The sequence below is a fragment of the Capra hircus genome, chromosome 19, assembly GCF_001704415.2.
Source record: "Capra hircus breed San Clemente chromosome 19, ASM170441v1, whole genome shotgun sequence".
Taxonomy (NCBI): Eukaryota; Metazoa; Chordata; class Mammalia; order Artiodactyla; family Bovidae; genus Capra; species Capra hircus.
Genome location: NC_030826.1, coordinates 11,753,209 through 11,777,531, shown reverse-complemented (window position 1 = coordinate 11,777,531; position 24,323 = coordinate 11,753,209). Strand labels below are relative to the sequence as shown.

At 36.0% G+C, this 24,323-nt stretch overlaps 1 protein-coding gene across 8 annotated transcripts in view; it reads left to right on the top strand.

Annotated features, from left to right (window-relative positions):
- The window catches only part of BCAS3 (BCAS3, microtubule associated cell migration factor), a 592,226-nt gene that overhangs the window by 151,023 nt on the left and 416,880 nt on the right, over positions 1-24,323 (top strand). For all 8 annotated transcript variants that reach the window (XM_005693141.3, XM_005693143.3, XM_005693140.3 and 5 more), the window contains exons 10-12: positions 8,427-8,503; positions 11,869-11,952; positions 19,004-19,174. In XM_005693141.3, the coding sequence (XP_005693198.1) occupies positions 8,427-8,503; positions 11,869-11,952; positions 19,004-19,174 (332 nt within the window). The remainder of the gene's footprint in view (positions 1-8,426; positions 8,504-11,868; positions 11,953-19,003; positions 19,175-24,323) is intronic.

Genomic DNA, 24,323 nt, shown 5'->3' with positions numbered 1-24,323 from the left:
CATTACTTTGCCAACAAAGTCTGTCTAGTCAAGGCTATGGTTTTTCCAGTGGTCATGTATGGATGTGAGAGTTGGACTGTGAAGAAAGCTGAGCGCCGAAGAATTCATCCTTTTGAACTGTGGTGCTGGAGAAGACTCTTGAGAGTCCCTTGGACTACAAGGAGATCCAACCAGTCCATCCTAAAAGAGATCAGCCCTGGGTGTTCATTGGAAGGACTGATGCTGAAGCTGAAACTCCAATACTTTGGCCACCTGATGTGAAGAACTGACTCATTGGAAAAGACCCTGATGCCGGGAAAGATTGAGGGCAGGAGGAAAAGGGGACGACAGAGGATGAGATGGCTGGATGTCATCACTGATTCGATGCACATGAGTTTGGGTGAACTCCAAGAGTTGGTGATGGACAAGGAGGTGCTGCTATTCATGGGGTTGGAAAGAGTTGGGCATGACTGAGCGACTGAACTGAATGATCAGCTCTTGAGTCTCTCTCCCGTATCTGGAGTATTGCTTCCCCTTTCAGGAATAGGAGCTTCTGTTTTATAAGCCTTTGTTGTTGTTTTAGTCTCTAAGTTGTGTCTGACTCTTTTGCAACCTCTTGGAACGACAGGCTCCTCTGTCTATGGGATTTCCCAGGCAAGAATGCCAGAGTAGATTGCCGTTTCCTTCTCCAGGGGATCTTTCTGACCCAGGGATTGAACCCATGTCTCCTGCATTAGCAGGCAGATTCTTTACCACTGAGCCACCTGAGAGAAGCCCTTATAAGCCTTTAGGAAACACAAAATATCAGTTGATTTTGATAAAAATGAATGGGAGACTGAGATGTTATTACTTTCTTAATGCTTTTATTCTTTTTATTTAGTTAATGTTTTTTTAGAATCTTTATTATATAGTCCTAAATGCTTCCCTCTGTATTACTGAACCACTGAACAAGTATTATTAAAGTATTAGCTGAACAAGTGTTATTAAACTATTAGTCTCTCTTGTATTCCATGAATTGTTCATGATGGGAAAAGAAATATGGAAGGATCACCAGATTTTTTTTAGTGTTGCAGTCAGATGCTTTTTAAGTGGCTACACGGCGCAGGAAAATGGACTACCGCATATGGAATTCTCAGTATGCCCATCAGCTCCAACTAGTTGTCAGAATGCAGAATGCTGCATAACCTGGAAAAAGGGGGTGCGAGAAGGGGCTTTCGGGATTCTATAATATCCTGTCTCTTGTTTTGAGTACTGCTTATGTGTATGTATATGTTTACTTGGTTGACTTGGCTACTTATTTATATCATATTTAAATATGTATTATAGTTTATATTAAAAAAAGGACTTCAGAAAGCATAAAAAACGACAAAAGTTTGTGATTTCTTTCCTCACACTCCGATTGCTATTTATTGTAGCATTTCATAACAGATCCCCCCAAACCTTGCATCTCGAATACTCTGGCCAGTAGTAGTTATATACCTCATTTCATACTTCCACTAAGAAGTGTTGCACTCTTGGTTACATGTTATTTAATTTTACTTGAAAACCCTGTAGACCAGATTTATTTGAGTAATGTTAAGTTCATAAGATTGATGATATTTGACACATTTTTCTGAAGAAATTTAGCTTCTTTTCTTTGAAATACAACTGTACCTTAAGAAATTTTTGTCAGTGTTTTAAGCAGAATTGAGCAAGACTTAATGTTTAAAAACAAGGAACAAATGGAGCCATTTTCTGACGTTAAAGAAGTTTGTTTTCCCCCAATTTTTGCAGTTTCCCCTCTCCCCCATTCCTTTAAGCAGACTGAAACTTTTGGGAGGTCGAAAGAAGCATGGTATAGGTTATATGTATTTCTCCAAATTTGGGTTGTTCATGCTTGTAAGCCAGGATATAGCGCCTGGGGAACAGGCGAGCTGATGGGCATACTGAGAATAGCATATGTGGTAGTCCATTTTCCTGTGCCGTGTAGTCCTCTCCCCCCACCCCCATTGAATGGTTTCTAGTTCTTAAAGAACTAGTACTAAAGCCCCTGTAGAGTGACAAATTCTTAATGAGGATATTGTTTTGTTCATGCAAGCATTTAATTTCTCGAAAAGTTTGAAAAGCTCTTGTGTAATACAATGGTGATTGCCTGAGTTGGGTATGAATACAATGATGAGTCTGTAAAGTAAGTAGACACAACTGTGTTCATCAGAGAAAGCATCATGGGGATTTGTGCCAAAGGGTGGAAGGGTCAGCTAAAGAGAGCCGATAAAGAGCTGGAAAGGGAAGGCAGCCAGTGTGATGAGAAAGGAGACGCCTTTGTATTTGGCTCAACAGAAAAGGTGGCCTTGAGCAGCTGTCTGATGTGGAATCCAAAACCCACCTGTGATTAAGAAAACAAAGGACAAAGACTGATAGATGTCATTAGCAGTCATTCCCAGTGTGCTTAAATTTAAACTCAGATACGAAGTCTCCAGAGAGACCAAAGTATTGTGTAGTAAGTAACTCTTTCCACTGGCTTCTGTTTTTGCTTTGAGGAGGAAAACTTATCCTTACAATCCTATCGTTATTTCTTAGTGTTACAGTGTATATTCTTCATTTATGTTAGTGGTAAATAAGGAATGTATTTAAAGGATCTTTAAAATGCAAAATTAAAAAAAAAAATAAAATGCAAAATTATTTTTAATTTTGAGAAGAGAAGCCTTTCTTTTTATGCTTCTAAGGAAGCTTGTAACTTCCGTAAAGAGAGATTGGCAGGTTAATGTGGCATCTAAGACCAGTTCAAGTTAAAATGCTATTCTTTTGGGTTCCCATAAATATACGAAAGACTAGGCTACCATGATGTTTTGTAGCCCAGGCAGGTGTGTAGTATGAAGTGGATTCTAAACATGTGTGCCATGAAATAGCATGGCTTCCCTATTCTCTGCACATATTAATAATTCTCATCCATTGAGCCATTGAATGGCATTACTGTTTTGTATACATAAAAAATAAAGCAAAAATGAAATCAAGTTTTAAATTCAAAGCTCATGGAATCTTAAGAGTGTCATTAATCAGCAGTAAGATTGTCAAATAAATCTCTGAAGTGGTATTTAATATTTTATGTCCTCATGTCTTTCTGGAGGGGTTTTTATAGTCCTTTCTGAGCTTCATTCAGTGTATGGTCTTTTGTGACTTTGTGTCCTTCGCTGAACATAGTAGACTTACATTTTTAGAGTGGTTTTACATTCGCAGCAAATTGGGCAGATGGCACAGACGTTCCCCATATGCCCCCAGCTCCGCACGTGCATAGGCTCCTCCATTGTCAGCGTCCCTCACCAGAGTAGTGCCTTTGTTGCACCTGAGGAACCTACACCGACACAAAATTATCACTCACGTCCATTGTTTATCTTAGGACACACTCTTGGTGTTGTACATCACTGGGCTTCGATACATGTATAATGACATGTATGGTTCCCCAGTGGTATGGAATCTGCCTGCCAGTTCAGGAGAGACACGAGATGTAGGTTCAGTCTCTGGGCCAGGAACATCCCTTGGAGGAGGGAAATGGGAACCCACTCCAGTACTCTTGCCTGGAGGATTCCACGGGGGACTGTAGTCCATGGGGTTGCAGAGTCACACATGACTGAACACACATGTGTGCATGCGTATTGCTGTATATCCATCATTGTAATATCATGCAGGATATTTTCACTGTCTTAAAAATCTTTTGTGCTCTGCCTGTTCATCTCTGCCCTCCCCAACCCACCCCCAGCAACCATTGGATTTCCTGGAATGTCATATAGATGGAATCATAGTATATAGCCTTCTCAGATTGGCTTATTTTATTTAATTATATAAAATTTCCTCCATGTTGCTACCTAACTTTAGGATTTACTATAAAACTACAGTAATCAAGACAGTGTGGTATTGGCAAAAGGACAGATAAATAGATCAACAGAACAGAATAGAAAGCCCAGAAATAAGTATTTGATGAAGGAGCAAAGGTAGCATAATAGAGCAAAGATAGTCTCTTCAGCAGATGGTGCTGAGCACCTGGACATTCATAGGCATGAAACTGAATCTAGACTCAGACTATTCATCCTTCACAATAATTAACTTAGAAAGAGTCACAGACCTAAATGTAATAGGCTCAGATGGTAAAGAATCTATTTGAAATACAGGAGACCCAGGTTCGATCCTTGGGTCGGGAAGATCCCCTGGAGAAGGGAGTGGCAACCCATTCCAGTATTCTTGCCTGAGAATCCCACGGACAGAGGAGCCTGGCTGGCTGCAGTCCATAGGGTTGCAATGAGTCGGACATGACTGAGCAGGCTTGCACTAAGAAAGGATCGCCTGTGGTTATGAAGATTTACCACGGTTTTGTTCCAAGCTTTAGTCTTTGATTCATTTCCAGTTTGTATGCAGTGCGATGTCCGGGTTCAGTTTCATTTGTTTGCACGTGGATATCCAGTTGGCCCATCGTCATTTGTTGAAAGGACTATTCTTTCCCCATTGACTTGTCTTGGTAGCCTTGTTGAGAGTCAGTTGATCATAAGTGCAGACATCTGCTTTTTCCAAAAAGGTGTGAAATCTTTTGAGTTGTTCTTTTCAAGGAAAATAAAGCAGGGTATTACAGAGAGTAGTTAAATCCTTTGTATTTCAAAATGAGTTCAGGCCTTCTCTCCGCTAGGGCCTCTCTTCTGTAAGAACGCCATGTAAAATTGCATCAGTCTTTTAGTTATGGAATCATCTTCATGTAGCGGGGCTTTTCGTGGATTCTTACCTTTATTTAAATTTGTAAACTTGAGGTTTTTTAATATCCAGTTCTCTTTTACTTTGTTCACAAATGTTATAAACTTGTTAGAATTAGTCCTAGTATTGTAGAGGTTTAGGTGGTGGTGGTGGTGGTTGTTTTCCTTCACTTGTTTTCAGAGTTTAGCTGGAGGCAGTGGTTAATGTTTATAGGAGTCATGCTTCTAAAGTTGAGATAGTGCTGAGAGGCTGATGGTCTGCTGATTCTAGCTGTAAAACGTGTTTTGGAGAGCAGAAAAACAATTTGCTTTCATTCCAGTACACGCTAATTCTTGAGGTCCACTGGCTTTCTAAAAACATTGACTCAAAAAGTGAAATGAAGAATTGTAAACTACATTTTCCTTAATATTCTTTAGTATTTGGAAAGCAGATATACTTATTAGGATCTGTTGAGGCAAACTGTTATCAGAATTGAGTTAAGTGGTGGCTCAGATGGTAAAGAATCTGCCTGCAATGCAGGAGACCTGGGTTCAGTCCCTGGGTTGGGAAGATCCTCTGGAGGAGAGCATGGAAACCCACTCCAGTATTCTTGCCTGGAGAATCCCCATGGACCGAGGAGCCTGGGAAGCTACAGTCTGTGGGGTTGCAAAGAATCAGACTTGACTGAGCAGCTAAGCACATGTTTACTTTAAAATTCAAGAGATTAGTCACCTCTAATATAATGCCACAATTCACAGGTGTTTATTTCTGGTTTTCATTTGGTTCTTTTTTTACATTACATTTTAAAAGGGGAAATTTTCTTAGAGACCATGTTTATGCTCTTTTCTCCAGTTCTGAAAGTGTATGTGAAATATGTATATTTGTTGTTTAGTCACTAAGTTGTGTCCAACTCTTTGGCAGCCCCAGGGACTGTAGCCTGCTAGGCTCCTCTGTCCATGGGACCTTTCCGGCAAGAATATTGGAGTGGGTTGCCATTTTCCTCCTCCAGTGGACCTTCCCAACCCAGGGATCAAGCCCATGTCTCTTATATTGGCAGGCAGATAAAGTACATTTTGGTGTGAATTAGATGGGAGTGTAATCATGGAATTGCTATGTAAATACTGTGTGATATATATGTTAAAGTATGTTGTCTTTGCTTATATTGTATACTAAGTCACTCAGCCATGTCTGAGTCTTTGTAGCCCTTTGGATTGTAGCCCACCAGGCTGCTTTGTCCATGGGATTTTTCAGACAAGAATACTGGAGTGGGTTACCATTTTCCTCTTACAGGGGATTTTCCCGACCCAGGGATTGAACCATCTCCTGTGTCTCCTGCATTGCAGGTGGGTTGTTTACCCGCTGAGCCAACAGGGAAGTCCTTTTTTCTATGTATATGTCCATAATATGCAATATTCAGTGATTATAGTAACATCACAGTTACCCAGAAGCTGATTTTTCGGAAATCCAAAGTTTTCCATACACCATCCTTTAAACTCTGAAATACACAGAAAAAATCTCTTCTAACAGTGAGCAGTAAATTAGAAAGCTGGTACCTTGTATTTTTGTATGACATATGGACTTTCTTTTAGGCTCATATCTTCTTTATAAGTTCCACATCTTCTTTAAAAATGAAAACTCAGGGAATTCCCGGGCAATCCAGTGGTTAGGCCCTTCACTGCTAAGGGCCCAGATTCAGTCCCTCATCAGGGAATCGAGATCCCACAAGCCGCTCAATGTAGCCAAAAAAAGAAAAGAAAACTCAAAATTGATGAAGTTGAAGGAGCTGAAATGAAAACTAAAGGGTACCAGAAACAACGGTGACTTGTGCTTCTCCAGTGGTTGTGAAAACAACAGCAGTATCAGTTCAGAAATGGCTACTCAAAAGCCTTCCTGAATTCAGGGAAGCACAAATGTACAAGTAAGGAAGATTTCTATTTAAAAAATGGCTTTAAAATGAACACAGGAAGCCTAGCCTAAAGAGTAAGCAAGCACACTATTTGAAAAATTTTCTTCAGTAGTAGACTTTTTTTCTTTTTTGCCTATATGCCTTATAAATATTAAGGTTGGTTAATATTTAGTTACATTGTTTAACTTATTCAGCATTTTTATTAAGCTATTTATCAGGTATTATTTTAGGCAGTAGAGATTTAGCTGTGAACAGAAGACACAAATGCTTTATCAAGTGGGAGGAAGATAGAAAATAAAGCAAAAAGATAGTATATTACTGAACATATAAATTATTTTTATTTTTGACAGTACAAGTCAAAGTAGTTAATTATTGTTCATGCCTTGATAGCTTTCTCCCTCTCAGGATCAGTACTAGACTGAGACTTTCTGCTGGGTTAGATATTTTCAGGTGTGCTGTTCAAGCTATTCCCAATTATGCTGTTTTTTCTAATTATGCTCGTGTAGTTTGGCTGTTTTTTTTTTTTTGGGGGGGGGGCATGGTAAGAAAAGTTATTTTTTTATAAAAACCTATCTGTCTCATTATATTAATTTAGATTCCAAGTAGAGCCCCAAACTATGAAACAGATAACCTCAGTTTGATCTTCTAGGGCCCACCATTTTTGGCACTAGGGACTGGTTTCATGGAAGACGATTTTTCCACGAGCTGGGGAGAGGGGATGGTTTTAGGATGATCTAAGCACATTACATTTATTGTGCACTTTATTTCTATTATTATTACATCAGCTCTACCTCAGATCATCAGGCATCAGAATCCCGGAGGTTGGGGGCCCTTGCTCTAGTGTACATTTTAGAGAAAAGTGTTTGTGAAATATTAATGAGATACTTGTGGAATGATAGACCTAAAATTCTTTAGGTTAGGCTTTCTGTGTCCTTTGATTCTCCAATCTCCTTTTGAGTAGTCCTTTAAAAGCAGTTCTGTGAGCCACTGAAATATTGTTCTGTGTAGTTGATGGATGAGGACTTTCTGCCCAGAGACCTTACTGGCCTAGTCAGGAGGGGAGATGAGAGCCTCAAGGATGACAGGTACCACTTACTTGACTGAATTGTGTCATGTCTTGTTCAGTGGAGTTCAGGAAGATGGCATTGGTGTTTCTATGGTATGGGTGTCCACTGTCAGGAATATGGGATTAATTTTTTTTAGGAAGAGAACTGCAAAATAATCCTTTCTACCAGTTTGTTATTGGCTTGGCTGAAAGCAAGAAGAGTGAAGTTGGATGCTTAAAGGAAATGCTCAGGATTGTGTAAATTAGTTCCCCAGCATCTGCTCGTGCACCCTGTGTGGATTTCTTCTCCCCATTGGCCCCATACCTGAGTGAGTTCTGCTACCTCCTTCCTTCCATGTTTATGTCATTTCATTTTGGGTGTACATCTTCCTTTTCTTTGCCTTAAATTCCAGAGTCAGTTGTATGCTTTCTCTTTCTTCTTCAAATGATTTTGCTAGACTTTTGAAACTGTAGGGTTATGAACTTTATATGGTTCTTCTTGGCGCCTCTCTCTTATTCTAGGAATAACTAAAAATGCCCAATTTTTGCAAAAAGCGAATACCGGTTCTTCCCAGATTTGTTTCTTATTGGAACAGAGTCAAAATCCAAAGGAAACTATCAAGGAGGAAAAAAAAGGAACCTCTTTGAGCTATTAAAATAATAGCTAGGTTATGAGAATTTTAAGTGAGATTTGGGGGAAAAAAAGCACTTGATTTTTCTGTTTTTATGGCATCAAAATATGATGTATCAACAGAAAATTTATTAAGAAATTTCTTAATACTGCCCTTTGATATATTTCAGGCTGCTACCCTTGTCCCGGACCCAACATGAATCCTATTGCTCTTGGGAGTCGCTGGCTTGCCTATGCAGAAAACAAGGTAAGCAGAGCGCATGTTGGAATATTGTTATGGAGCAAGTGTTGAGTTTTCCAAAGGTAATTCACAACTAGTGATGAATGTGTACCTTACTAGTTTGGTTTGTTTTAATTGGGCACCACAGAATTGTCCAACAAGCTGTACCCATGTACTCTCGACTCAGCTTAACCTCTGAACCATTTCAGAGTAAGTTGCATATATCTCAGGGCCTCCAAAATACTTGTTATCAGCCAATTTAATGTTGATAAATTCCTTTTATCTGTTATACTGTCCCTGTTCCAAGTTTGTCAATTAACCCTATCTTGTCATTTGTAAAAAGCTTCTTTCTTGTGGTGCAGCATCCAGTCTAGGATCAGGTATTATATTTTGTAGGAGTGTCCCTTTCTTTCTTTGTCTTTTACAAGATTGGTAATAACCCTCTACCTCTGCCCCTTACTCTTTTTAATAGAATGATTTTTCTTTTGAGCTTTTTGATGTTTTCTCTTGATTGTAACCGGGTTCTGTATTTCTGGCTGGAACAGTGCATGGGGGTTGTTCCATAATTCCCACAGCATCACATCTGGAGGTACACGATACACATCTGTTCCTTGTTGGTGATGCTAATTTTGTCAGGGTCTTGTCCAATTTCCGTACTGAATAATCACTGTTTTTTTTGCTCTTGTTAACCAATAGATAATTTGGAAAGAGCAGGCTTACATCCTACTTTTCATCAAAATCTTAGCCTTACCTAAGCTTAGCACCCATCGATGATTCTTGCCTGAATCAGTCTTTCCTACGAATATTCCAAGTCAATGATTTTCCAGTCCACTCTCCACCAGTAGGTATTTGGCTCTCTATTATAATCAAGAACTTCCCCATCTTTTAAAAATCTTACTGTATCTGTATTTTTGATATGGGCTCATGGATTCCTTTTTTTTTTCCAGTGGTTTTTTTAATATTTTTCTGTCTGTAATTATTTTGGTTTTCAGATTGTCCCAGAGTCAATCAACAAGAGCCCCTTTAGTCTGCTTCTTGTGACATTGTGTTGTGGCTCCATCAAAATTAAAAAAGAAATACTCTTTCCTTGCTCACTATCATAAGTCTGTGTCCAGGTGCAACTTGTACTTGCCCTGTCTCAGGCCTGAAATTGTCTGATTTTACTGGTTCTTTTAAATTGACAGTGATATTAGATACCTAAACTTTGTCCAGTAGACATGTTTACTGTTCCTGGGGTCTTTTTGCTTCTAGACTCTTTCAGTGGACAGAGTTCACAAACATGCATGTTATATACCCACACATACTTCTGTATATACACACAAATAGGCAAATATACATAGATGCATATTTGTGCACCCATGTATTTCCATGTATACATAATACATTTTGGAAATGAAGAGTTTACATAGGCATTTCCACAGGATTCTCTCTGTTTGTCCCCCGTTTCCTTTGTTTCAGATAGGAGACCATGGCATCAGCACGTTTTCTTCATCTCTTCAATTCTGTAATACAAAAAGGTATTGCAGAATTGCTTGCTCACACTGCTACAGAAATCAAACCAACTAAAAAGAGTTCAGGATATTTTTTGCAGTTCTCCCTATTACTTCCTAAGACTGAAGATATGAGATCAAATACTGTGTTCATAGGTTGTTTGAGTTAGTTTGTTCTTTGTCCCTTTTTTTTTTCTTCCTCCATTGTTATTACATTGTATTATTCAATTATGTATTGTGTATCAAATAATACATAATGTATAAATGATGTATTGTTTGGTAGGTAATTGTGTATTTTTGTTTATATTTTATTTATATGCTTATATATTGTATCGTGTTTGATATATATATATTTCCCTTTCTTTCCTAAAGATAACGTTTTATATATGTGTGTGTGTATATAGATATATATGTTCTTTTGTACACTGCTTTTTTCACTTACCAGTATTTCCTTGAATTTAGTTGTGACAAGAGTTTTGCACTACAGAAATTTCTGAGTTATCTTTCATTTTGATGCATCTCAGATGCAAATATAATTTTTGCAATGGGTCTAAGTTTTAAACGGAGTTCTGGCTTAGTTATGTTTATGTAGAAATGCTGACTCAGATTTAGTTGAATTGAAGAGGTAATAGTATGGCTTGTTTTCCTTGATTATTTAATTAGCTGAGACTGGGAAAAGATGGTAGTGTTTCTAAGATAATGTCTTTCCTTGCATGTCCTGCAGGAGGCAGCAGAGGGATAATTTTCATAATTCTTCGAATGTGTATTTGTGAATGAATGAATGAGTGAATGGGTGAATGAGGGAGATTCTTTTCATTAGGTAAAATGAGCACCCTCCAGACTCTCTCTTTTCCCATGTGTTGGACTATATTTACCAATTACCTGTGATTTGGGAAATACCTCACCACTCTTGTCTTAAGGGATTGTTTCTTTTTAATGTCAGAGATGAAGAAAATTTTGATTTTAAAATAAAAGAATAAAAAGTTCACACATTAGTTTTTATTGGGTGGGTAGTTTTAAATTATCTAAGGCATTTAAAAAATATATTTTGGGAGAGGAAGATTTTGATTTCTGTAGGCTTTTAATAATTCATATCACAGTGTGGAGTTATTCTAATAGTCTATTGCCATTTTATTAAAAACTTTTAGGTATAAAAATATGGCTAATAATTTTTATATTTCCCTTTCTTTTTTTTTAAACCTAAATTTAGAAAGTGTAGGGGCAGTAGAGGCTTCAGTCCTGGTTTATTGCTCAACACATGAGAGAATCATGCATGTGAAACTAGTGATTCATTTTGAAAATTGGCAAGTTACTTATTTACATTGGACATGAATAAGGATATGTCTCTTTCATTCTGATAAAACTAGTGAGCCCTCTGAAGTGGACAGCTACTATATGTGTCATAGTTGATTTATGCATAATTTGTGCCACTTTCCCACAAACACAATCGAAAATGGAAATATGGCACACTCTTTTGTCTGTTTTTTAAAGTTTTCTTTTGCTGTCTTTATGTAGGAATTAAAAGGACAAAACCTCCAATTTGCTAGCATGTTAAATATTTAATGTTAGGAAGTCGTGGCTAAGTCCTTTGATTATGTTTCTAAAATTTATTTGTGGAAAGTCTGCCAGATCTCAAATCCTACCATTTCAGTTTATGAATTCTTAAAGACTATTCATCTTGTAATTAAAAATCGTATTTGAGCATGAAACTGCCTGAGTGGCACCGATAGATTATAAAAAGGGGTAAAAGTGTCTCAGCAGGGCTTTTAGCTGTTTGTCAGAAAAGGGCTCATGCAAACATTCCCACCCATCACCATCATTCTGTGCGGTAAATAAGCTCTATGCTAAGAGCCTGTAGAGTTAAACAGTTGAACAGAATGGTCACTCTCTCTGTCTTTGCAGTTGATTCGATGTCATCAGTCCCGTGGTGGAGCCTGTGGAGACAACATTCAGTCTTACACTGCCACAGTCATTAGTGCTGCTAAAGTGAGTAGCCTGGAGTCTCTGGGAGGTTTGCTTACATGGAGTAATTATCACATTTCTCTCCTGAATTGTACTGAGATTGTCCCTTCCCTTTTCACTCACAAGTGTCGAACAAATTTAGGAAGTAAGTCAGAATTATTTTGTCACCTGAGAATTGGTGCCTAAATGATTAGGTATTTAATCTCTTAAGGTTCCTAAATCACACTTTATTTTCTCTTGTAATGATTTTAAGGTTTGCGTTTATCTAGTTTAAAATATTTATGTCTGTTTGCTAGGTCAAAGTCTATAATTACTTTGGAAAGAAGCTTTGCATATTTTAAGTAGTGACTTCTGGATTCTATTTTTGTGTGTGTGTGTGATTTGCATCATTCTACCCATACTGACATCCCTTTGCATTTTTGAACATTTATGAATCTTCTTGATACAAAAAGAATATTACTCATTAAGAAAACTTGAGTGAAGGCCCTGGTGCATTCAAAGACCCTTTCATGTCACAGAACTGCCCCCCTGCCTGTTTGTCAAGTGAGTTCCTTTTGTGTATGCGTGAGGGTTCATTTTGATGATGGCTCGTAAACTTTATGCTGATTATAAGGTATCCTTATAATCACCGTTCTTTTGAATTGTGAAGTATACAACAAAACAGTTCTAATAATAGGGATGACATAGTGAATCTGAATGACAGCATGTAATAGAAAGCACAACTATTCAGAAAAGAACAACAGTTTAAAACAAACCACAGGGAGGGAATCAAAGGTCACACTGTTTTATGTAAAACAAATACAGAAATACTTCAAGACTGATCACAGATGCTTCCATGATGGGGTTTGATGAGAGAAGCATTACATATTTTTCAGTCAAAGGAAAATACTGAATGGTTTTTTGCTTACAGCAGCGTATATTAGATTTCAGAATCTTTGTAAGAATGGCTTACTTTTCTGTATTGGGTATGAAAAAGTTATGATGGTTAGCTCAGTGAAGAGAAATCTGAACAGAGTAAAGGCAGCGTCGGTGTTATTTAGTTAATTTACAATATACCAATGAGATCTAGTTCTCAAGTATTGAATTTCTTTCTGACTTATCTGTGTCACATACTTTGGTCAGGATAGCTCACTGTATTGTTATTCTGAATAATTTTTAGTTGTGTGACCGGGGATAATTTTCCAGCTCTTCTTTGGTATAATTGTGTGTTTGTGCGCCTACTTAAAGGGAAAGTGACCTGCTTCATTCAGTAACTGTTCAGCTGTTTAACTGTTAGCTGAAAATAGACTTACTGGAATGAGGCTAGACTTGATGTGCTTTGAAAAAAACAAATCCAAACTCCCTAATTTTCTAAACCGCAATATTGTGAACTGTGAGGAACACACTCATGTCTTCCTCACTGAAACTCTATGAAACCGTGTTGATGACAGCACCTTAATGGGCCATTAGTCACCAGTGAAATTGGTGTTGATTGCAATTCACTGTTACCTCTGACGAAAGAGAAGTTTCTGCCATTAACTCCTAAATAAAGTGATTAATGTTTAATTTTTGTTTTAACTACTTTACCCTGATTTTAGTGCTTATTCATGTTCTTGCTTATACATTTGTAAAATTAAGGGAAAAAATATAGCCATGAATGCAAAAGTCACTTGTTTTCTTGCTAGTCTTAACATGTCCTGTCATATATTGTACCCTGCTCTTTTAACTCATATTTAGCTTAAATGTCATGAAATATTTTAAAAACATTTTTCTTATAGTTATATAATCTTTTTCTGTGCATTTATGGATTCCTGAATTAGATGACATGAATATTTTGAGATTTCTTTGAAAATACTGTCGAATTGTTTTCCTAAAAAGTTATCAGATCTGGAATGATTCTTCGTTTCACATTCAAAGTGTGGATATTTTATATGGGAAAGACTAGAAAGTTGGGGTGATTTTTTTCCCCCAAATGTAATTTCTTCTGATAAGTTACTCAATATTAGAAACTGTGGGTAAATTAACCTTCTGAGATGCAAGCAGTTCCAGTTTTCCAAGGTAAGAACATAAACATTACTTCAATAATTAAGTAGTATAATTTGAAATTTATTATTTTACATTTTTTACATGACAGTTCCTGTACTTTGTTGTTTAAGTGGGTATAGAAACTTTACTAAGAAAAGTAAACCCTCACAAAAAGATATCTTCAAACCAGAAACTTTTACCAGAGAATCCTATCTAATGTTTACAGATGAACAATGGCATAGATAAATAACAAAGATTTACTGTTTAGCACAGGGAACTATATTGAATATCTTGTAATAACCTATCATGGAAAATAACCTGAAAAATGTGTATGTGTATAACTAAATCACTTTGCCGTACACCTGAAACTAACACAATATTGTAAATCAACTATACTTCAGTTAGACAAAGAATAAACAATGGCAATATTGCAAAGACTCATATAGAATAAAAAGGTCAGATTATGCCTAATCTTGTTTCATAATGCAGGATCACCTTGATGTTGAAACTTAACAAGAGTGTTACGAAAAAGGAAAGCTACACTCCTGTCTTACTCATTAAATCATTAACATAGATATGAAAAATCCTAAATAAAATATTAGCAGAAAAAAATTACACAGAGGGGTAATGTGTCACAATTCATTTGGGATAATTCCACAATATGACTGGTTTGTTACTCAGAATCAGTGAGTCTCATGGCCACATTAACATAATAAAGGAGAAAATGACAAAAATGATCTCAATCGATGTACCAAAAGAGGTTGATGAAATCGAACATGTGTGTATTGATAAAACATTTTAGTAAATAGTGATAGTCTTTGGTTCTCATGAATTCAATTTTTGTCAAATTGCCAAACTGTTTAAACACAGTAAACATGCTCTGTTTCTGATCATTCCATTATCTGGCTCCATTTTTGTTGTTTTTGTTGTTTACTATTTCTCTTCATTCTCATTTATGATGTCTTGACTCTTTGTTTGCTAAAATTGATTTAAAAGACCTTTAGAAAAAGGTTTTAGTTTGAGATATCAGAGTTCTGTGACGCTCTCAGGCTTGGATCATCTTTATCCAATTTCATGGATTGAAAGTACTTAAATTATTTAAATAAAGGTCACCTGAAATAGCTGTGAGAGCCTGATTAGTACAAGTCCACTCTTCTTTCTGTCGTATGTCCCTTTATATTTCACCATGAGGCATGCGGGGAAAGTAGGACATGGCAACCTAGTTCCCATCACAAGTCGATCAAAAGTACTCCTCAGTCTCTTAGTTGTCGTTGTTGAGTCACTCTGTCGTGTCCGACTCTTGAGAGTCCATGGACTGTAGCCCGCTAAGCTCCTCTGTCCGTGGAATCCTTCCGGCAAGAATACTGGAGGGTTGTCATGCCCTCCTCCCAGGGGTCTTCCCTACTCAAGGATCGAACTTGCGTCTCTTGCGTCTCCTGTGGTGCAGGTGGATTCTCTGCTGCTGAGCCACTGGGGAAGCCCATTATCCAGTGCATTTAGGCCTAAATACCAGCTCCCATAGCTGAATTTCCCTGTTCTCTTGGATTTGGACCCGATAACTCATCACTATTTTGTTAAATATTCAGTACCTTCAAGCAGAGTTAAAAAAAAGAAAGACTGTAGTTTTCCTACTTGTTTTCATTGGTAGGATTGATCTGATTTACCTAGCCTATCATATTGAAAATAGTAAATAAAATTTATTATATTATTCTTAGCATTTGAATAATTCTAGGTAATATGATATTTGTTGAGCTGTAACATGAAAAAATATTTAAAAGCCATGGAGTATGTGCTCCTTAAGAAAATACTAAGTCACTTTCTCTGACAAAAGTAATCATTGATATTTTTCTCTCCGATGACAACTTCTTAATGGGGCTTCATAGAGGTTACCTCTTTGTTACATAGAAGGATTAATTATTAAACTTTTAATTCTTTTTGATGTCTCACATTATAAATGTAAATATAAATTGTATTATTGTATATGTGCTTAGATTGTTTTCAAGGAAATAATCTTTTTTCCCCCCCTGGATTTTCAAATAGCACTTAAAATTCAACTTTCCAAATAATTTACTTGACTTATCCTTATAAAGAATATAATAATAATAAATTCTCTGAGGTCATGTTGAAAGAAAAATTTTAATATTGAAATTGTTCAAATTGGATTATTTTGAAACATTTATTAAATCTTGGTCCATATATTCTAGTTACCCTGTAACTGTCCTATTTGAGTTTTCCTTTTAATGTGTTTTAAACCCAGCATGGTGAATTGATTTAATAAAAATGCCTCTGCTCTCTCTGTTATCTGATAACTTCTTAGGACAACTAACAGCTTTTGTGAGAGCAGCACCATTAGTCCTAATGGATAAGGAGGACAACTGATATGGCCTGAGAAAGGTTAAAGATGACTAGTGACCTTTGGCAAATCTCTGTGCAATAGAACAGAATAAGTACCATGTTCATTTGAAGTTTTGGTCACAGTAGATTGTCTGACACATACATTATAGTCTTAGGTTCAGCACTTTACAGTCCAGATTAGTTCTGTGAATATTCTTCTAATATTCTTCAGGTTGTGAGGATAGTAGTGCTCATTGGTACGTGTGATTCTAACATGGAAACAAACTTCTCCCCAAGGTAAAGGTCCTTACTAATGTGGAAAGCTTTTGGTACCCCTCTTTTACATCCTAAGACCTTACTTTGAAAGTTAATGAGCTATGAGAGTACTGTCCTGTCACTTACTATACAAATTATAGATTTGAGGCTGTTAAACTTGGGCTTTAGGTTTTGGTCCACTAATAAGAAGGTGCCGCCAGGAGCCCTGAGTGTTTTGGGGCGGGTGAGAAACATCATTAACTCCTCCTGTAATACTTTATTCACCTTTGACTGTGAAACGTACTTTGTTTCTCCCCTCTTTCTGGAGTTCTTCCCCAGTTCTCTTGTATTAACTGTTCCCTTTATCTCGTGGTTTGCTTTGGGTACATTACTTCCCACTTTCTGTGTGCTCCAGTTATTTTAGTTTTATTCCTTTTCATTGGTATAAGAGCATGAAATAATAAGCTCAAGGGCAAATGGGGAGTATATACAATCAAAGACTTTAAACCTGAAAGGCATTCCTTTGATAAAGGGGATAGCTCCGTTGAAGTGGGAGCATCTCCATTAGCATTAATGGAGTGAGGACATCAGCTGAGGCATCTCAGAGGTTAATCAGGCTTCCTGGCCAGCTTTTGACATCAATACACTGTGGCGCCTGGTTTTGTTGGTCCTTTGGAGGCTTTCTTGACAACACTCTAACAGACTTTGTGTAAGTCATTTCTTGTGAATTATTGAAACAAATGTTTGGCTGCTAATTGAAGAACACTAATGTGTTTTCTAATCACTGCAGTTTGAGTTTTTAGCACTAAACAAAACTGTTACAATTGATTTGTGGCTTTTTCTTGGTTTCAGTCAGCTGTAAGTTATATCATTTTGCTTGAATTCTGCAAATGGCTTTGCTGGTCATTTTATTTAAGTATTTATTAGGAAACACTATGATAGACTTAATTTTTCCTTTTTTCCTTCCCAGTATATATATGTGTTCTGAATTCATGAAGTGTGAGATCACAAGTAGTATCAGGAATAGATTACAGGGCAATATTGGATAGTGGTTTGGAGCAAGTCCTGGTTTTGAGTTCTGGTTTTGTTATTGACTGGCTGTTTGAACAGCCATTTTCCTTAACTTTTGTAGCCTCAGTTTTCTCTTCTATAAACCCGAGGTGTGTGAGGACATCTATCCACATCTTTGTTTGTTAAAGAGCCTTGACCAATTCCGAGTTCATAATAAAGGTTCCATGGAATATATTAATAGCTACAGTAAAATAATACATATATTATGTGCATTTCCTTTTTTAAATTTCCATCTTATTGTTACTTAAATTATATTTAGGCCTTTATAAACAACCTTCTTTGCCTGTCATTTGTAAATTAATATTTGATATGCTGTGGAAGCAATATACTTTTTAAAATTTAGATGTAGCCTATGTCAGGATATAGATGCATAATTATTTTAAAAGAGCAAGTCACATTGTTGAAGATTAATTTATAAAGTATCTTAATAAAAACTTTTCCTCACAATAATGAGGATGTGTCTGTTATATTGTACATAATTTTTGATATATCCCATGTAGACTGGACAGTTTATTTTGGCTTTAATGGTTAGAGTTAATGTGTATGAATCACACAGCTTTCTCTTTGTTTTTGCTTTCTTCCCTTTCAGAGAAAAAGAAAAACCCCCGTTACTTAACATGATTGTTTGTTAATGGTTATGAGAATAATCAGATGAAATTCACATAAAAGAAAACATACAGATGAGTTAGTTTTTTAACTATTCGTTTTGAATGAAATGGAACTAAAATTAATTATGAAACGTCTTTAATTGAAATAATATATTAGAAATACTGCATTAAATTGTTTTCTGTTTCTGGAGAGAAAAGAACCCTTTTAACTAATTTTATGATGTTTCATTCAGGTAGTAATTGAAATATCTTAGATGGAGTCTGCATTACCTACATTCCAAATCTTGATGTACAGTATTATATAGCATCATGTTATAGATTTAAATGAGAAAGTCGTTTTCACGTATGGATTCTATCTGTAGCTTAGTCTTTTTTATGCTAAAAAGTAGACTGAAAATTAGGTGTATACAATTTTAAAAAAATAGAATATCACATAGTTCCTATTTCTTAATATTTCATGTATTTTAAGTTACATGCATTGAGGAGAGGGAGAAAATTAATATTTTTAATAAAAATATAATTGTATTCTCATGTGAAACAAACTCTGTAATTATTTACCTGTGGCCTAATTCTCACCATGCTGACTTGAGGGTACCTACTGATACCATTTACTCAAACTAATGCCAATTTTCTAACTAAAATTTTAGACTGTATAAAAAGTCGGACTGAATTTCTGTGACAAAGCACTGCTACATATGAGCTTATTAGAAAATAAAGAATTTAATCTGAATTATCAAAACACATATTTCTATTTAGAATCCAAGTACTGATGCAGAATGATACATTTACCTTTCATTGTTTAGACACTGAAAACTGGCTTGACAATGGTTGGGAAAGTGGTGACCCAGCTGACGGGCACGCTCCCTTCAGGTGTGACAGAAGATGATGTTGCCATCCATAGTAATTCAAGGCGGAGTCCTCTGGTCCCAGGAGTCATCACAGTGATCGACACTGAAACAGTTGGAGAGGGCCAGGTAAGAGTTTGTGATGCCTGTAATGTTCATTCTGTGCAGAGGATGGAGCAATTAAGAGTATCATTTGGGATCAAGCATACAAAATGTGTTTGGCCTTGGAGATGTGTTAATTTGGAATTGTAGAAAGTTAAGGTTATTTCAGGTTAGAATTTTGTTTGTTTTTTTCAAAAAATGATGAGTAACTATTGTACAACACAGGGAATATAACCAATATTTTGTAATAATTATAAATGGCATGCGTGTGTGCTAAGTCGCTTCAGTCGTGTCTCTCTTTTGCGACCCTATGTAGCCCTCCAGGTTCCTTTGTCTGTGGGATTCTCCAGGCAGGAATATTAGAGTGGGTTGCTATTTTCTTCTCCAGGGGATCTTGCCGACACAGGACTCTAACCCGCGTCTCTTATGTCTCCTGCATTGGCAGGCAGATTCTTTACCACTAGCGCCATCGAGGAAGCCCCATAAGTAGCATTATTGTTATTGTTTGGTCACTTAAGTTGTGTCCTACTCTTTGCAACCCTTTGGACTGGAGCTCACCAGGCTCCCCTGTCCATGGGTTTTCTCCAGGCAAGAATACTAGAGTGGGTTGCCATTTCCTCCTCTAGGGGATATTCTGGACCTAGGAATTGAACCCGTGTCTCCTGCATTAGCAGGCAGATTCTTTACCGGTGAGCCACTTGGGAAGCCCACTATAATTGGCATAGAAACTTTTAAAAAATGATGTTGCTGTTAGTCGCTAAGTCGTGTCTGACTCTTTAGTGACCCAATGGACTGTAGCCTGCCTGGCTTCTCTGTCTGTGGAATTTCTCAGGCAAGAATACTGGAGAGGGTTGCCATTTCTTTACTTTGGGGATTTTCCTGACCTAGGGATCAAACTTGAGTCTCCTTCTTGGCAGATAGATTCTTTATCACTGAGACCCCTGGGAAGTAACATGTTAAAACCTGTTATTTCAAACATTGTTAATGTATCAAACTTGAAGTTAAAATTGAGGTTCTTTAGAATTCTCTTTTTATCTCTTCATCAGGACATTTGTTCCATAAATAAATGATTATATATCTTTTATACTGTTTAATACTGTTTCTTTTTTTTTAAATGACACTTTGTATAAGCTGAATCAGTCTAATTATAACTAATTACGTGTCCCAGGTGGTGCTAGTGGTAAAGAACCCACCTGCCAATGCAGGAGACGAAAGAGATGTGGGTTCCATCCCTGACTTGGGATGTTCTCTTGGAGGAGGGCATGGAACCCACATTATTCTTGCCTGGAGAATTCCATGGACAGCGAAGCCTGGCGGGCTACAGTCCGCAGTGTGGCAAAAAGTCAGACACAACTGAAGTGACTTAGCATGCACGCACGTGGTGGTTATAAATGACAAATAATGAATTTTATTACACATTTTATTACCTATACTTCCTGAGAAATATGAAAAAAAATATACAAAATCTCAAAGAGTATATTAGAATATGTAAATGGTAATAACTTATTATATGTTCAGATAAAAAATAGAATATGTTCAGATTAAAAATAGATCTTATATGTTCATGTAAAACAGATTTTTACAGTCTAGGTTTAGAAACATTCAAGAGTGATTATAAACATGGAAAAATATGCTATACTTATGTAAGTCTTGCTAGAAATAAACCGGTTTGGTTTTGTTTTTCTCCCCCATGCACTCATAAACGGTACTTTCTTTTGAATCATAGTTATGGATTTTAAAATGCATTTCTTAAAGGAAGGTAATTTTAATGGCTTGTGATCTTTGCTGTAAATACACAATCTAAAATTGATTACTAGAATGAGATAGGAGTAGAGCAAGATTTGGAAATACAGATTATTTCGATTTATATTCAATATATTTATTTAAATATTAAATATAAACATAGAACTTATATTTAATTCTGTTTTCAGAACATAGTTATGTGAGCCATTAGAATATTAATCCTAAATATTGCATTTTTTTTTTAGAAATCTGCTTCCAGTATATATGGTTCTGTTTCTTGATGAGAGATTACGTTGGCCTGTACTCATATACTAATTCCTATAGTAAGATCCAGTGGCATTTCAAAACAATAGACTGTGCTGCAGTGAAAAGAAAAAAATCTTTGAAATTCTGGCTATTATATTTTATTTAAAATATGAATAATATAATTCTCTGCCTTTCCCATCTTAACTTTGTGGTTAACCAGCTATGTTACAGGCTTGTATTCCTGTAAAACTCTTTCTAATGAAGTGCTAGCAAACTTGTCAGTTGGCTACAATGACTTTTTTTTTTAAGTTGTGTTCATTAGCTCGAGTTGACAGGCACATACAGATGTTCTCTTTTTAAATTGGAATTAAATATTTAAACACTTTAGTGTTTTGTGAGTATTAACAAATATTTTCTTTTGTCCTTTGATTCTTAATTAATTCACCTCCAAGGCCACCCACGTTTACTAAGTAGTAACAACCCTCCTCAATATTGTCTAGTTTGACAGGTATACCTAAGTCTGTGAAACATCTAGCATTTGTTGACAGACTGATGTGTGGTGATTTAAAAGTTGAAACTGTTATCTCCTATTATTTTTGATGAAATAGAGCTATAACTCGTTAATTTATATAATGAGTAAAAATAATTTATACAAAAAGCATAGCCTTAGGTCTTGTGTTTTCAAATGTGGTTTGTTTTTTTTCCCCCTAGTTCCTTGTTAACTCTTTATAACTTTAAATTGGAATTCTCACATTTGGAATATGGAAATGGATTGTAGATTATATGAAAGTTAATTTTTTCTGTGAGAAGTGCATTGTTAACGTTGGAAACAACTGAAGTAGTTCATTAGGAAATAAGAATAATAAAATGTTGGCTTTTAAAAGTTAAAAAATTGAAAGTGTTGCTCAACCTGAGAAATTTTTTCTTTTCTATCATTTGTTGAGAGCATAATCTCTTTCCATTCCTATTTATATTCTGAAATTTAGATTGATTTTAAAATTCTGTTAAAAGACAGGAAATAAATGAGAAATTGCTATGTATGTTTTTAAGGAATCATAAGTATTTTTTTAAAGCAATAAGATTTCTTCAGTATAATAGTGCCTTCTTTTATTAACATGAATCTGTTTTTTGTCAAGAAGACATTTTGGTCTCTGATAAATAGTTCAGTTGGAGTACAGAGCTGTTTTTAAGTTATGCTGGATTGTATTAAAAAGACTGCAGTGGTTAATGTCATGGATTTATCACTTTAAGCCCTTTCCCACTGATGTTTGACCTTAACTGCAGTGTTTTTTTCTTGTCCATCTCCATCTTAGGAGCTAAAGCTAACATTAAGTTCACTTTTGCTATTTAAATCCATTGAGACTTCAGTAGAGATATTTTCATGTTTACAGGGATAGTATATAAAATTTGATTCACCGTCTTTCTGATGCTGAATTGATTAGTATTATTTGATGGTGGCAGGATCACTGTATGGTAACTGCGTTAAAGAGGAATAGATTTGGTTGACTGTCCATTTTGCCTATGTTACTTCCATGTTTTATTTAAAAGCATAAGCAGTATAATTTGCTTTTTAAAAGTAACATAATTTAAGTTAGCAGGTGGCAAAGTCTCTAATCAAAGAAAAATACTGCAGAATGATGACATAAACTAGAGCTATTCTTGCCCTGAGTGTAAATACAAGTGTAATTCATAAAAACTTAGTGGTTCCCGTGGTGTTTGTCTGTCTTTTTGTTCATATGGTAAAGCCTTATCCACCTTGTATCAGTTAAAGTGCTTTGCTTTAATAATATTAAATTGTTACAGGATTTTAGCCTGTTTAGATAGTGAGTGAAAATAAAGTCTTAGGACAACTGATTTGGGATATCTTTGGTATTGATTTGATATTTTAGGCAAGGTGATGATGCAGTGGAGACAATCTTTTCAAAAGTGTCTCGTTGTGAAGCTCATACAGAGAAGATTCAAAGAAGCCTATATATTTTTAAGAGGTTTTGGTACTCACCAAGATTAATGAGCCCTTTTGCTCGATGGCTTCTATATTAGCACCATCAAATAGAGTACCCAATACTAATTGTATTGCAAAGAGAGGTACAGAGTTATAATACATGAAAGATAAGAGGCTCTTATAAGAGATTGGTTTGATATAGAAAAATGGGCAAGGATAAAATATTTCACAGAAAAAAGTATATACAACTGGTATAAAATCTATAGATTTAACTTGTTATCAGAGAAAGACAAAACTGTGCCAAGATACCACTTGTTACCTATCAGTACGAGAGAAATTAAAAAGCTTGTGGCATAGTCTACATTTTTAACTTTTAATTTTGAAATAATTGTAGACTCACAGTAAGTTGCAGACACATCTATGTGCCCTTCATCCAGTTCCCTCCAGGTTCCCCCAAACTGTGACATCTTACATAGTGGGCATAAAATGTCAGAACCAGGTTATTGACGATGACACCTTACTGTTAACTAGGCTTCTTACCATATTTAGCTCTCACCGTTTGTTTTTACCTGCATTCGTTGGTGTGTGTTTTCAGAATATTGAAAGAACTCCTATAGCTAGATAATAAAAAGGTAAATAGCTTTATTTTAAAATGAGCAAAGGATTTGAATAGACATCTTTCTGGAAATAATATACCAATGGCCAGTGAGCAGAAATGAGAGCCCTTGCACACTGCTGGTGGGGACATAAAACAGTGCAGCTGCTTTGGAGAAGAATTACCATTTGATTGGGCAATTGTCTCCTAAGAGAACTGCTCTTAGGAGGTATATAACCAAGAAAAAATGAAAATATATGTTTGTGTAAAAATTTGTACATGAATGTTTATAGCTAGAAAATAGGAGCAACCCAAATAAATGTACTTTGACTGATCAATGGATGGGTAAATAGAATGTGACATAGACATACAATGTAATATTATTTAGCAGTAAAAAGAAGTAAAGTATTAATGCTACAAAATGAATGAACCTTGAAAATACTGTGCTTAGTGACAGAAGCCAGTCTCAAAAGAATACATATTGTATGAATCTATTTATATGAAATGTCCAGAACAGGCAAATCTATAGAAAGAGAAAGTAGATTGTTTGCCTAGGGCTGGGACTTTGAAGAAAACAGGGGGTTGCAGAGTGACTGTTAATGGTATGAAGTTTCTTTTAGGTGGTAAAAATGTTCTAATTTGGTTGTCAT